The sequence below is a fragment of the Seriola lalandi genome, unplaced genomic scaffold (genome assembly GCF_002814215.2).
Source record: "Seriola lalandi dorsalis isolate HSWRI2012SDOR001 ecotype SW California unplaced genomic scaffold, Sedor1 jcf7180002054464, whole genome shotgun sequence".
Taxonomy (NCBI): domain Eukaryota; kingdom Metazoa; phylum Chordata; class Actinopteri; order Carangiformes; family Carangidae; genus Seriola; species Seriola lalandi.
The window spans coordinates 940863-955847 of record NW_019525017.1 but is presented as its reverse complement, the minus strand read 5'-3'; the positions used below and the strand labels follow the sequence as shown (position 1 = coordinate 955847).

Below are 14985 nucleotides of genomic sequence, written 5' to 3'. Positions count from 1 at the left end.
AGAGAGCCTGTGCAGTCCCCATGCCTCCTCCTCCTCTTCCTCCTCCATCTATCCCTCCATCCTGCTCTCTCTGCATTGCCTAGTTTAGTCAGCACCAGAGAAGGACCCCTCCCCCCGTATGACTGTAAAGCCTCTTGACTCATGATGCAATTTTCTATACCAACATCTCAGGCCTCCTTCCTTTAAAACACTTTACTCGGCCAACATCTTGCTCTGGCTGCCAAATGCATGATTGCATATTGCAACAAGAATAGATCATTTTGATGCAGACTGTGCATGTGTGAGTGTGTGTGTGTGTGTGTGTGTGTGTGTGTGTGTGTGTGTGTGTGCGTGCGTGCACTGATGCATTGATAACAAAAAGGTCACAAATGAACTGAGATGATTTCACTGCATTTCCTCTTTCTTTTCTGAGTGAACACATATTGATCCAGGACTCTTTTAGGAGGATATGGATGTAGCCTTTTCTGATGATGTTGGATAATGATTTTCCTATCTGGGATATATGCTCAGCAGACATATGCAACCAGCTCATTTTTACAACATGCAGCAATATGATAGCCTATGTGCCTTCACATTGTTGTTTCCTGTTTGTTTTGGGTGGATGGATACAATGATTAGGTGGATGCTCTTGCACTTGAGTGGCTTTAATCAGTGAGTTGTGGGAACAAGTTGAGAACAAGCCATATTCTGATGGCTGGTCTTTAAGGAGCATGATTTAATCAATATACTACTGAAGATGCACTATAAAGCAGCCATTGTTAATGAACAGTATAATGTAAATCCAGACAAACAGTATATCATAGTTATCTACATAAGTGATCAACATCTAGCTCTTAATCTTTCAGTGGTTCTGCTACTGTGATATGATCTGACCAGGATACAGTTCTACAGAGAGCTCCACTCTGACCAGAGCTAAATTAAGGAAGTCACTGAGCTAAGCTACTCTCAGATTTGGCATTTTTCCCTTAAGGTCTGATTTCAGCATGTGACCAAAAACATAACTCCATCTTTCATTCTTACTGCATTGATAAACTTATATTAGTCAATATAAAATATCAGTCATTAAAAAGGCTTATGATGTGGAAATGGAAAAGCTTGAATCCTATATTAATAATACAGATTTGCTTGGCAATAGCCTGAAAAAAACAATGACAATTATCAGTCATTCAGAAGGACATATATACGATCCATAAGGCTGATTTGTGAAGTGTACTCAGTAACACTGGATAGGTACTGGAAATAGAGACCCTTCCGTGTCTCAATAACCTCGGAGAAATATTCAGTCTGTAAAATCAAAACAATATTTGTCGGGACCTCCTTAGTCTACGTCTTAATCCTGTCCACAGCCCCTTTTTGTCTGGGGGGTGGGGGCTGGTCAAGGAGAGACCCATCTCAGTGTAGGGTTAAACACTTAAGCATCTTAGTCCTTGAGGCTGGAAAGCATGGTTTTCAGGAGATACGCCACACCAACACCCAAACGAGCAGCTAAATATAGACGTGCATGTGCGATTAGCAGAGTGTGAATCCTGAATGAACAGCACAGCCTTGGCAAGACGGAGTCAATGCCACTTACTGTAAAGAAGGAATTACTCCACCACTTTGCTGCCTAAGGTACATTTCTTCAGATGCATTAGGGCTGAGCCACACCCACTGCAAATGAATTGGTTTTACATTTTATAGAGTCAATATATTGACATTGATTGACATGGAATTCACTTTGACTGACATGTTGAGCAACACACCAAACCAAATAGTCAGAGGATATCAGTTTTAACTGTCACTTACCAAATTTGTAGAATTTATATCAAATAGTGTTATCACTTTAATGACTTTAATGAACTGAAGTCTGTAATACAGCTGGCTATTAGAAGTAGACATCTTTTAAAGATATATTTGTAAGTATATCTGACTCATTTCTGCTACATATTTTCCAGTCATGCAGCTCACTGTCAGCTTCCACAAAGTAGAGACATCCAAACAAAAATAGTCAGTGTCTATTCAAGAAGTGTGTATGAGTAATTAGGAGTCACCTTGTGTTTTTAACCCAGACCTACCTGCTGGGGAGATGACATTAGTGACATTATCATTTTATGTATCTTCTCTGACTGATGTTAAATGTAAACTGTTTGAATGTTTTTAGTCCTAGAGAGGTGCACAGAAGGCTGGAAATCATGACATCATTTTTACTATAGCAATAAAAATAAAATAGTAATTTCTTTATGATGTAAAATGACCAATAATTTTGAGAAAAAAAAAAAAAAACAACAACAACAACATACCAGCTGTAACTACTCGGAGAAGATGGGGATAAGGGGGATAGATTCCTGGTCAGCTGACTTAAAAAGGCATCTGGCACACCTCTGCAACAGTCTGAAGAAATGTAGCCCACTCTTTGCACGGACAGAGATGTGATAGATGTGGAAGACCAAAAACAGTAAGACAATAAAACAGAGACAGAGTCACTCTACTGAAAGCATATTGCTGTATTTTCACAGGTAGAATACATTTGTAGTTACTCAGTTGATGTTTCACTGGAGGACATATTTGACCATACAGATACAAATAGGTTATATAACCCCAACAACACTTTGCCAACAGGGCACAATTTTGGACTTCTTTCATTACTATTTTCACAGGAGAAAGGACGGAAGTTACAGGAAAATGGTCAAAAGAAGAGAAGGATGAACAAACTGCATTAATCTCCATTACTTGTAAACCAAAAACACATTTTGAGATTTTGCTTAGAAAAAAAAAAAAAAAAAAAAAAAGTTTGTACTGTTATTCACATGAATATTCATTTACTATACAGGAAACACTGCCACTCATTCAAAAGAAAGCTTTGACATATGGTGCAAAATGGCAACACTCAAATTCACCACCGATATTAACAAACATGTACCACATTAATTAATTCAGCAGATCTCCCACATATATACAATAAATCAAAAAATGTGGGGAAGTGCAACAGGACTTGGCCAAACATCTAGCTAGCCTGGTACAAACTGTAATACATCTTAGCGCTGTTCTTTCAACATTTAAAAACACTTATCACCAAGAAGACTTGACTTCACACATTTCATCGTAAACCTGGTAAATGATAGATTTTTAAGGAATGCAGAGATAGCTGTACAGTAAATTTGGCAGAGTGAGCTAAACCAGAAAACAAAGTACTGAATTTACATTCAGAAATTTAAATATTGTAGCTCAGCATGAACATGAATACATCACAGCTGACATAAAATGGCCGATGAATCTTGTATCGGCTTTATCTAGAATTGATCCTGAACATTTCCTTCATTTGACCACATACTTGAACACAATTAGAGCATCATAATACAAATCTGAAAATACAAAAATAAACAAAAAAACAAACAAAAATATGACATTTTTGTTCATATGTTGAAATTTGGATTGCAGTAATAAATAAAAAATAGTTAATCATATATGAATTTGTAGGACGGATGTAGTTCTGTTTGCATATCTGTGTTTTCCACATCAAACACTTTGCTGGACTTTTTGATGACTTTCTGCTTTAATATGTTTAAATGTTAAAATTAGTGTTCATCAATATGCACCTATGTGTCCATGACTGTATGATGTGTTGAGCTACATGGATGTGTAGTGTGTGTTCATGTGTACAGCATTACGAGGCCATGGTATCCTGGAAACCCCATACTTCCAGCAGTGAAACCTGGAAGCTCTCTGCACACAGGGGCGGGTTGTCAAAGGTGGTGCACCTGCCAGTGCGACCATGATTCAGTTCTGAGTCAATGTAAAGAGCGTTACCTTCACCTCCCCCTGATCAAACACAAGAGCACAGGGTTTGTATAAATTATAAGCAACTGAGAACAAACACTGCATTTGTGCAAATGATTCTTACTTATCATCACAATCATGTTCATTTTTTACATCAACACTGAAGTGTTAAATGTAGTGGAAGGCTAATGATAAAATCCCACATTTGATGAGTTTTCATGTTTTAGCTGACAGTGGAAAAATCCCCCATCACCTCCACACTACATTCTGCTAGTTAACTGTGGCAAAAAGGAAGAAAGAAAGAAAGAGAGAGAGAGAAAAAAAAAAAACACTACCCAAAAAAAGGGACCAGAAATGCAAAATAGACAACAATAACATGTTGTAATAATTCACTCACCCACTATGATGGAGTCAAAGTTTCCAGCCATGAACATGGAAGTATTCTTGGAGTTAAGGTTGAAGTGGCGAGCGGAGAGGAAGGGCGACAGATCTCCAGCAGATTTCTCTGGCTGCTGTAAACTATTGCTGTCTGAGTTCTGGCCCTCAGAGGAGGCAGTGTCCTCTTGACCCTGGGTCTTGATGGAGGAGGCTAGCTCAGGGTGGCGGATCACCACCCACTCATAGCGCTCCATCTCTGGCTTAAGCTAACAAGGGAAAACAAATCAGTGACTGCTAATGTGAGGCAGTTATCATCAATTAGACACCGGGGCATTACACATTACATAAAATAGTATTGCAAATGTATTCACATAAAAAGGCATTCTTATTCTTATTTTCTTAACAGTATATAGGTGACAAGATATGCATCTTAAATTCAAACCAACTCCTAACATAAACAGACAGAGATGCTTCATGTGAGGACCTGGCTACTTAATGCAAAGTGTATATGCCATTAATTCCCTTCTCTCCCTCTCCAACCCTCGGCTGCAAATCTGATAGACATCAGTCCCTGTTGGCTCGTCTCTTATGTGTGTCAGGTGTGGTGTCAGATGAGGGCCTGGTCAGATACGACTGGATCAAGTTACAGGAGTTTCCAATCTGTGTGTGTTTAAGTATTAGTGTGTGAGATGACGGTGTTTTCTGCTGTGCCGGCTCAGACAGTCCACAGCTGTGCATCAACACAGAAAGCCAATTAAATAATTCATACAGAAGGCATTAGAGACCCAGTCTGCTTCGCTATTTCCAGCCCAGGTGTTATTAAAGCTAAAGCTCAAGCTCAATGCTGCAACATCACAAGCAAATTAAACATGATCTGTGGTTGTTTTTTGCTGATGAAGACAAAGCAATGTCTGTATGGAGAATTCTGACCTACAAGGCAGGCTGTTCAAATGGGATCCCTAGACACCAATTGAGGCCAGGGACACTGACATTAAGAAGATATGAAACCACAGTGGATGGTACCCTCTTGTGGTTATAGTGAGGTACTACTCAATAAAAAAAAAAAAAAAATCCTTTCATTTGATTCCTAAAAAGCACACAAAAAAAACAAACAAAAAAAAAACCAGAAAGACGTTTCTTGCTGACAAGACGCTTGTAAGTGCAAATACTAATATAAACTCACCCTGAAGACGAAGCACTCCCCTGTGCCAAAAAAACTTAATTTGTTGCCTCCTCTCTTCCGCTCCTCCCAATCTGTGGACAGGAAGGCTCCACATACCTGAAGGAAAAAAGAATCTGTTTAATTTGCTCATATGCATTAGTTTTATCCTCTAAAGTACTTCATACTTGTAGAAGATTGATATTTGTAAACCTGTATAATAGTGACCTTTGACACCAGTTCACAATAATAAAAACCTGAGTGTATTTTGAAAAGCAGAAAGCTAAGCTAAGCTGAGGAGCTTTCTCGTTATTGAAAGAAAAAACGCAGTAAATAAAACCAGGTGCATGTACACAAGTTTTTCTAGGGAGGCTTTTTGCAACATGACTTCAGTCAACAAGAACCATTTACTAACATTTACTGATAAACAAAAGTGTCCGAAACAGGAAGTTAGACGGGAACTGTCTATCAGAGTGCTACCAGTACTGTTTTGTTTTGACTGCAGTTCAGCCCACTTTGTACCTTAAATATCCAAGGCTGAGGACATACATACACACCCGTCACCTCCTATTTCACACTATATCTAGCCATGTATTTAGACAAAAAACCCTGAATATGACAATGGCTCACTGATCTGAGCTGCATCATTTTAAACAAAAATATCTGTTATGACATCAGGGTGTTATCATATCCCATGTATTTTTATTCATAATAATGTGCATCCTTGATTCACTCAGACAACAGCTTCATAAACTTCAGTTTGACATGTAAAAATCACTGGGAGAATCATGACAGAGTTTTTCCTGTCTGTCTGTGTGTGTTAGTTACTTACATCGCCATCTGTGGTCCGGATGAGGAGCAGAGTGGGTTCGTAGCCTTCACAATGTGAGTAGAATCTGGAGGAAAATGTGGAAGTTTAATTCATTCCAACTGGCTGAATTAACACCTGAATCTAAAACATAAAACATATCTATTGGATCATTAGCAACAGCCCTGTACTGTCAGATTACTAGACACACTAAAGTAAAATGAGACGGTGGCTAAATACAAAACAAGTCTACAACTTTTTTTTTTTTTTTTGCCTTTTTGCTCTGAATTTGTCTTTTGGTTTACAGCTTTGCTTTTGTGTTTACAGTGTACCTGTTCAGGCTGCAACCATGGGTGGAAGTGGTGAAGAGTAGTTGTGGTTGGCACAGGGCAAAGCGCTCAGGTATCCACGACCAGATGTCCCGCATCTCCTTGGCGCTGACAATCTCAGAGGAGAAGGTGTCAGGGTTCAGTGCCAGCTGCACGTTGCGCCTGGGGACATCCCAAGCATACAGACACAGGCAGAGACGAGAGGTACAGAATGAGAAGCAGATCACACAGTTGTTGATGCATAAACCTTAAAAAAATTATGTTTTTTTTTTTATTGTAGTGGCACTGCCAACTCATTTGATATATTACCAGGGTGTAGGAAAACCAAAGTGCAATTTTAACACCACATGTAACACCATATCTATTCTGAGTGTAAATGACAAAATTAGAAAGAGATCTGCAGAGTAGCATAGAGAGGAGAACCCACCTAGGACTGTAAAAGAACCAATGTAGTGAACACAGGAGTGGAGTGCAGATGAGACAGAAGATGGTGGATGGAAAAGTGTGGCACAAACCAGACAAAAAGGAAACAAGAAGATGGTGTGAGACAAGGATGCAAGAGCAACTTAAACCAATCCCCAGAGCATGCCAGAGTGAAAAGCTTAAAAGAACACAACATTATTGCCAATGAAGCAAAGGAAATTGCTTAAACATTTCATCTATTGTAACCTATTACTTTTGCTGTGGTGTATATTTGTAATAAACTGTACAAAATACGTCTGGTCCTGTACTATTTTAACATTGCATTCCTCTCATTCTGTGCATACCGCAGTGATTTAATTCCCAGTCCAGGAACTGTGTCTTACATTTAATCAAGTTCAAGAATGTCCATTTCACCAGAGTGATAGATATATGGGCCGATAAACTAAATTTCATTTTGAATCATAAGGGTACTTTTACGATGTCTATAATTCTTACATGTGTAAGTGAGCATGACACAGTACACAAGTAATTGATTCAATGTCCTCACTGATGCCAGATATGTAATAGCATTGCCAAGAAAGCCCACTCGATGCTTCCTGGTTTCTAAAGAAAATTCAAATAAACATAAAAACTACATAAAAAAGTCATATTATTGACTGTACCGCTTCTGTTTGACAGTGATTCCCTTCTGCTGCAAGGACTTTTCATTTGTGAGCTGCAGCAGAGTGATCTCCTTACGGCTAAACAGACGGATGGAAAAGGCCTTCTCTAGCAGCTTGTCGGGTGTGACGGTGGAGGCAATGCCCTTGATGAAAGCCTGAATGTCTGCCCTGACTTTGCCAGAATCCTGTTGCTGCTGGTTGCCCTGGCCCCCCTGTGCTCCTGCTTTATGCTTGCGATAGAACTTGAGCAACGCTATAGCCACACGATAGAGAATCTTGTAGCCCTCCACTAGGTAGACATCCAGGACCCTGACCACATGGCTGAAAGGCAGGTCACCAAGCACCCAGCGTTGCCAGTCTGAGTAGACTTCTAGCACATCCTGGGCTGTGGCTACAATCAATTTGTGGGCAGCTGTGCAGTACTTGTTGGCCAGGTCACCAAAAGTCATGCAGCCAGACTCATAGGCAAGGAAAGTCTGGTCCAGCAGTCGCTTGCCTGGCTCGTTGCAGGCCAGCATTCGGCTGACGTGCTCAAAACACTGAGCTTCATCTGTGCTGAAGTGCAGGAGCAAAGAAGTAACAGCCGGAAGTGATGGACAGTGGGAGATATCTGGAAACTGTCCAGCCAGGCAGTTGATAATCTGATGGGCTGAGGCTACCGCCTCTGCCTTCAGACAGTACCGCGGCACAGGACTTCCATCCACAAACTCTGGCAGTGGGATGTGAGAGGAGGGCTTCTTAGTGGCTGCATTTCCCATAATGTCACGATATACTTCTGCATCTGGTGTAACTGTACGACAGGGAATGGCTTTGATGAGCTGCTGGTAGACTTGTGCCCGTAGTTTGTGGTTTTTGGCCCAGTATCCCTGCCGAGCCATCTGTTTGAACTCTTTCAGGTCTTTACAGTCAACCTTGGTGGGCCCGCTGCTCTTGGCCAGATCCCCCATCTGGTTCCAGTCCACAAAGCTGCCATAGTCTTCTTCGGCCATGGTGCTGGAAACTTGTTGGACTGCCTGAGTGGGAAGAGAGGAGGGATGCTGTGGGGTTTTTACAAACCGTCTGTCCCCGACACAGCAGATAACTGGCCTATTGTTCTTAACTGCCCATACTGGTTACTGAAAAACATAAATGACAAAACAACAAAATGAGTGTGTATCATCAGGAAGACAAAAGAAAATCATTGCAAAATTGTTTCTGAGTCATATTAAAATCATTTGTCAGCAGCACCAGAGCATAATCAAACTTCCACTTTCCACCAGTTTTATATTTTCATACTAATACATAGTTGGCTATTTGCTAGACTAAGTATATCAACAGTTTAAGGATAATGCAAAGACTTGGGAAGACATTTCTTATACATCCGTTTCCATAAGTATTGATTTGCACAGAAGTTAAGACAAATGCATTACAGAATGGCGACAGTAAATCTGTACTGTAAAACAACATGAGCTAATTTCACTAATCAGATTTATGCTGTGGTAAATATCTTTAGAGGGGAAAAAAGCATGTACATCATGAATCCGATACATCTGATCACAAACCCATTGCTTGAACGGAATGCAAAGCTATCTTAGTGATGCCATATGACAGCCATAAAAAGACAATGACCTCTGATGTACAAATATATCTCGGACAGATTTAATTGGCCAAGAAAAGTGTGACATTAAAACTGTTGAACTGGAAGCTGTAGTAGTGAGGGAAATAATTACTTTTTTGGAATTACAACTGTAAAGGTTAACAAGCAGTATAATTTAAAAACCAGCTACCAGCACATAGTTTCCTGCAAATGCTGACCACAAGATACATGGGGAAGCATGTCCAAAGATCATTTGCAATATACTGAGAATAGTTGTTGCACAATCATCAAATCATGTCACACTGTGTTTCAGCAAGTCACAAGGAGATACATGTCCAAAGTTCACTTGCAATATACTGAAAATGACATTCATAAAAGGCTCAGATCATGTAACACTGCCTCCCAACAAGTCACATGGAAGACTGCATGTAAAACTGGAAGCATTTATGGTGGCTCTATAGGGAGATTAACCGTTTTACTTAAAGGGCATGTTTACATAAATGTTCATTTTACCTATGACATTGCATGTAACTGACGTAAGGCAGACTTGAATTCAGACCCAACAAAAGAAATCTATCTGGCCAAAGACCACCTTGAAATGTCAGAATATTAAATTAATTCTCCAAATCCGTCAATATAAGTTCTCTGCACAGATGAACAAAAGGTCCACTAAACCAAAGCCATGATACCCACGATCCTCCGATATACTCAAACCATCATGTATACATGGAAATGATTTAGCATTCAGGCTAAAGTAACTTAAAATGCTGCTGACCAAGGTGCCAAACCCAACTAACACAGCTGTCATTTAGCTGAACGGGTCAGCCCTTAAATCTTAGTGTGCGATAATTAAAGCTGGGTCCACTTATGACAACTTAACTTTATATACTATCAGGAATGCTTAGCAGAGATCTGTGGATCTCTGGTCCTATAGAGATCCACAGATCTCTATGAATAGCCACATCCTAACAGCAGTGCATCCTAGTAGCATCCTACCAACATGGCTCCTCTAATGTTACACTGTAATGTTAGGTACCCATTTTGTCTTGAAAAGACCTTAGCCTACTTAACTTACATAATGCATATGTGTTTAGGTCACCACTACAGGCTACTGTCTGAATCGTGGCCCACACAACCAGAGTTTTGTTCATCGTTTTTTTTTTTTTTTTTTTTTTAAGAGGTAAAATCCAAAATTGTCACCCATTCCGGACAGAATGAGACAAGGCCTTTACTAGGTGTTCAACCTTACTGTATGTATATACTTATCGTCCTCATTCACGTGGTTCCTACATATGTCCCTTTTCATAATCACATCCTAATTCTTTTGGGTTGGTTTCAGTGGATATTATTAATGCATTTACCATAACATGACTGAATAATATGATTGCCACTTTGGCCATATTACTTTAAGCTCAACTACAATATATATGAGAATGAGTTCATGCATTTAGTGCAATACCTTTAAAAATCTACATTCTGCAATCGTTTGCTGTAAGTTACTTATTCTAAAATGATTAACCTATTACTGATTACATTTTAACATGTAAAAATACTGGACGGGAAAGGAAGCTGACTACTAGCCATTAAACTGCATCTCTGCAAAACTGGACAGGGTTGGGTAACGTTACTGTAGGTGAATCAAAGATTGCAATTTTTTCTTGGAGACTGAGCAGATGCAGATACAAAGACATAAGCACAGACAAAGCTAACGTTACAGTGTCTGCTACCTTGTCGCTCAGTTAACATTACAGTATGTGCGGGTACAGCTGTGTCAACACACACCGAAATGACAGCTTCAAATGCACGCAGAGCTGCCGAAACTATGCGTTCAGTCGAATAACATATTAACGTCAGCTAGCCAGCTGAGGTGATAGCAGCTAACATGTTAAAGAAAGGCAATGCACACGGGTCACAGAGTCTTTAACATTACCGCCGGAGTAAATCTGATACACCCTTTTCCATTCACACTTGCCAAGTTAGCATTGCTAGCATTAGCTACCAGCAAGCTGTTCCTGACAGTGCATGTCAGACTCAGCAGCTAACGAAACCTTAACCTGAGCACAAAACTAGCTGCCCGACATAAGATAACACGCAAGACAGACACGAAGCCATGCAAAATATAGAGCAACACCAAAACAACCCGGTAAAAATATTCAGGCTAACGTTGCTGCAGCAGCTAGCATGAATGTTACCAACCACAAATTAATTTTGTCCGCTAGCTGTCTTGGGAGTTTGTTGATGTGAAGAGATTTCAGCTTGAATTTGTGGAAAAGCGCTGCATTTCAAACACAATGCCGGCGACAGGAATAAGAAATACCCCTACAGCACAAGACCGAAGACTGGTAAGCAAATGATAAATAACTGTCAACAAATATACGGATAATATTCGTACCTGGAATTGAGATGTCTTGAGACGTGAAGCAGCATTCATATTAAGTTGCCTCGGGCATGCGCAGTGCCTTCAACCCCGGTCACGGTCTGCGTGCTGCTGCTGGAGCTGCAGAGGGGCTCAGGTGGGCTGGTTAAATACACACAGGTTACAACCTCTACTCTGCACGCTCTGGTTAATTCACAAAAGTGGAGGAACTTACTGTCTCTTCGGAAAGCAGTGTCAGTACTTAAAGACAGTCAGTGAAGATAACCAACTACATTATAGGCTAATACACAAAGTCATGATGTGTTTTACAACATCAGCTACCTATTCAAATGTCCATACTGAATAATTAGGAATAGCACGAGATATTAAAACCACCAGAAGTATTCTAATGTCCTATGGTGCACCAAAGAGTAACACCAAAGAATAAGCAAATATTACCCTATTCCTTTTATGGCTTACTTGTAGAAGTCAGTGACCATGGAGAGGTTGCATGGCAGATCACAGTAGCTTATCTGATCCGCCTTGTTTACTTGCAGACTTGCTCTGTCAAATGAGCGATGGCAATGGGACAGGACAGGAAGATCCATAGCAAAGGACAACAAACCATGTCTTTGTCCAGTGCTCAAAGCAACAGCCAAAAGTCAACTGCCCAACACATGACAGTTATTACTGATAATTAAATTGCTTTCGAGAACAACTCAGGGTAAAATGTTGTTTGGCCTTGTCTTTTCCTCTTAAATGTGGCTGATGTTTTTAGGTCCTCTTTTAGCATGACCTTCTCGGTGCTGCAGTAGCAGTGAAAAAGCAAAATTAGTGATGTCAGAAATTGTTCAGTTGTGCTATCTGAATGTTTAACCGTTTCTGTAAAAATATTTAATTGTATGTAACAGTTTGTCTATTCTTCTATTCTTTTATAATCTCTCTGTAATCCCAAACCAAACCAAACCACTTTTACTACACTTAAGGATCCATCTACTGTAAGGTTGTACACTAACACAGGCTGTATGCAAATGTGTGAGCAGAGGGAGTTTTCCACCCAAAATACTACAAGACAAATCCATACACATCTCAGCATCTTACATACCTTCAGACAATATGAATGTTCTGTGTGCTAAAGAATGTGTTTAGTTTCATTTGAAGCTGAGTTCCACACGTGACGTCCACAACCTATGACTAGTTTACTTTAAACAGCTTCTGCTGATCAATTTGGCACAGAAGTGTGTGGGAAAGAAGAGCGCAGCTGTGTCACATGAGGTAGGCAGAGCATCCTAATCCTGTAGGAACACCATATCATTATGATGATTTCATATTTCATTTGTTTTGTGCATGTTAGCATGTATTTGTGTTTGAGTGTGATTACGAAAAGAAGAAAAATGAGAAAAGAGGTGGGTGAGTATGAAAGACCATCAGTGTGTGTTTGTGTGTGTGTATGTCTGTGTGTTTGTGTGTGTGTGTGTGTGTGTGTGTGTGTGTGTGTGTGTATGACAGAGCGAAAGAGAGAGAGCAAGAGAGAGAGATAGAGAGAGAGACAGAGAGAGAGAGACAGAGAGAGAGAGACAGATGGGTGTAAAGCCAGTAAGCCTTTAGGTCCTAGCTTATGGAGGTTTATGCTCATCAAATCCTTCCGCTCCCACACACTGTGTGACATCAGTCTCCAGTTCCCTCCCACTCCACCTGATCTCACACGTATACACACATGCGCACACTTGTGCGCACATGAACAGAGGCATAGACACAGACTTGTATATATACATATACGTTCCGTACATACACATAAGTAAGACAGTGTGTGTTTTATAATAGAAGCAGGGCCTGAAATACAGGGTTCAACCAGTAAGCATCATGTTTGCCTGGCAATTATGTGCCAGCCAGAGCAGTTCCATTCCAGCAAAACACTGATTTTTTGATTCAATGAAGTTTAGGCAATTAAACAGACATCAGTAGCATAGAGAGATTAAAGAACTGGACTGGAGTGAGCTGACTGGGAAAATGCAGGCAGGCAAAGTGAGTGTGCAATGCTATTTTCTGTCAGCAACTGTCTTAGAGCAAGGCACTAAACCTACAACTGTTTCTGGCTATGGCTGCAGTGTACCAGATGGGAATATGTACTGCAAGTACTGCAGGGATGTTCAGATTGCTTTCTCTGAATATATACAAACTGAAAAAAAGATGAATCCACAAAAAAATGAATGAATTATGATTTTGCTAATCCATTAATCATTTAAGTCAGCTAAAAATCAATAATTTGTGAGAATCAAAGGTCCCTGTCCACAAGTGACAGATGAGCTTATAGCAGGTAGAAAGAGTCATGCAGTTTTCAAAGAATGGTTTGATCAGTGTTGAATGCATTTGACCTGGCATCTTCACTGGAAAGGTTTACCTCTGCTGAGGAGCTGGTGCTGTCAGCCAACCAGGGTTCAATGTTGTGGTTGCTTACTTACTACTGTGGCAAGACACAGTGTGACACACAGACCTCTAAGTCGACAGCCAATTGCGTTCATGGCCTATTTTGAAAGAAATTGGTACATTCTCTCTTTATCTCTGATGGAGCAAGATAATCCTTCCTCAAGTGACATATGTTCCCTGATCTTTCTCTGTCCAGATGGGATGTTAACTAGTTAAGTGGTGTGGAAACTTTTGGAATGCTGTATGTCACTGTGATCTGTAACCCGGCTAATTACTGTTGCATGTCCGTTCTCATGATCACTATTTTCAGAGGGAAACTTTAAATAGATCACAATACCATTTTTGTTTCCCTCATATTTTTCTGCAAAAGTATTTCAGTATTACACAGAGTTCATCTCCTCCAGGAATGTATTCAGTTCTGATCTATACTTCCTCATGTGACACACATTACTGTGTGTTGTGCCAATGAAAACAAGAAAATACATTTTTTAAAACATGTTTTAGAGATTCCCATATGAGTACTGAGAGTTGGATTTTTTCGGTGTTTTGAGAAAACATTTGATTTTCTTTTCTCACGTTCCCACACAGGTTCTGTCCGACAAGAGCGCCTTGGCACTATGGTGCAGTCTTCAGGTATCTATGAGACTCTCGTCTGATCTGTGGTGATTTTTGTTTCCAAAAATAGAGTAGGTGATTTTAGTGCCTTGTCATCATGTATGATTTAGTAAATCAATATCATGAGTAATCCGACTGAAAATATGAACTCTTGAGGGTCAGTGAAGCATGTTTGTCCTTAAAAAGTGAGACCTTTAGATAACTCGGCATTGCTTCTTACACTTTATCTATTCATTTGTCACCAAAATGAAACCTCCAAAGAAATAAATGCATTCCTGACTGAATTATCTGGCAATTGTGTTACAACACACTAAGTCAGAATTACAACTTATTCTGTAATTGTTATCTACACAGTTTCCACTGGGTAATTCCTTCGGTCTATTATTATCAGTATCATTGTTACTATCATTAAATTTTTATCATCTTTTGTTTCTATTGTGTATTCAGAGCCAAAGGTTTGCACCATTTGAGCTATTTAAATGAGCTTCCTTCTTCA

At 39.9% G+C, this 14985-nt stretch overlaps 1 protein-coding gene across 1 annotated transcript; it reads right to left on the bottom strand.

The window, feature by feature from the left end:
• Positions 1-2465: 2465 nt before the first annotated feature.
• Positions 2466-12004, bottom strand: tbc1d24 (TBC1 domain family, member 24). The gene is made up of 8 exons (XM_023411360.2): positions 11928-12004; positions 11484-11609; positions 7516-8630; positions 6434-6592; positions 6126-6189; positions 5318-5413; positions 4154-4400; positions 2466-3798 (listed from the first exon to the last, which is right to left on the bottom strand). The coding sequence occupies exons 3-8, from the start codon at positions 8502-8504 to the stop codon at positions 3644-3646; spliced, it is 1710 nt and encodes a 569-aa protein (XP_023267128.1). The 5' UTR covers positions 8505-8630; positions 11484-11609; positions 11928-12004; the 3' UTR covers positions 2466-3643.
• Between the last annotated feature and the right edge of the window lie 2981 nt (positions 12005-14985).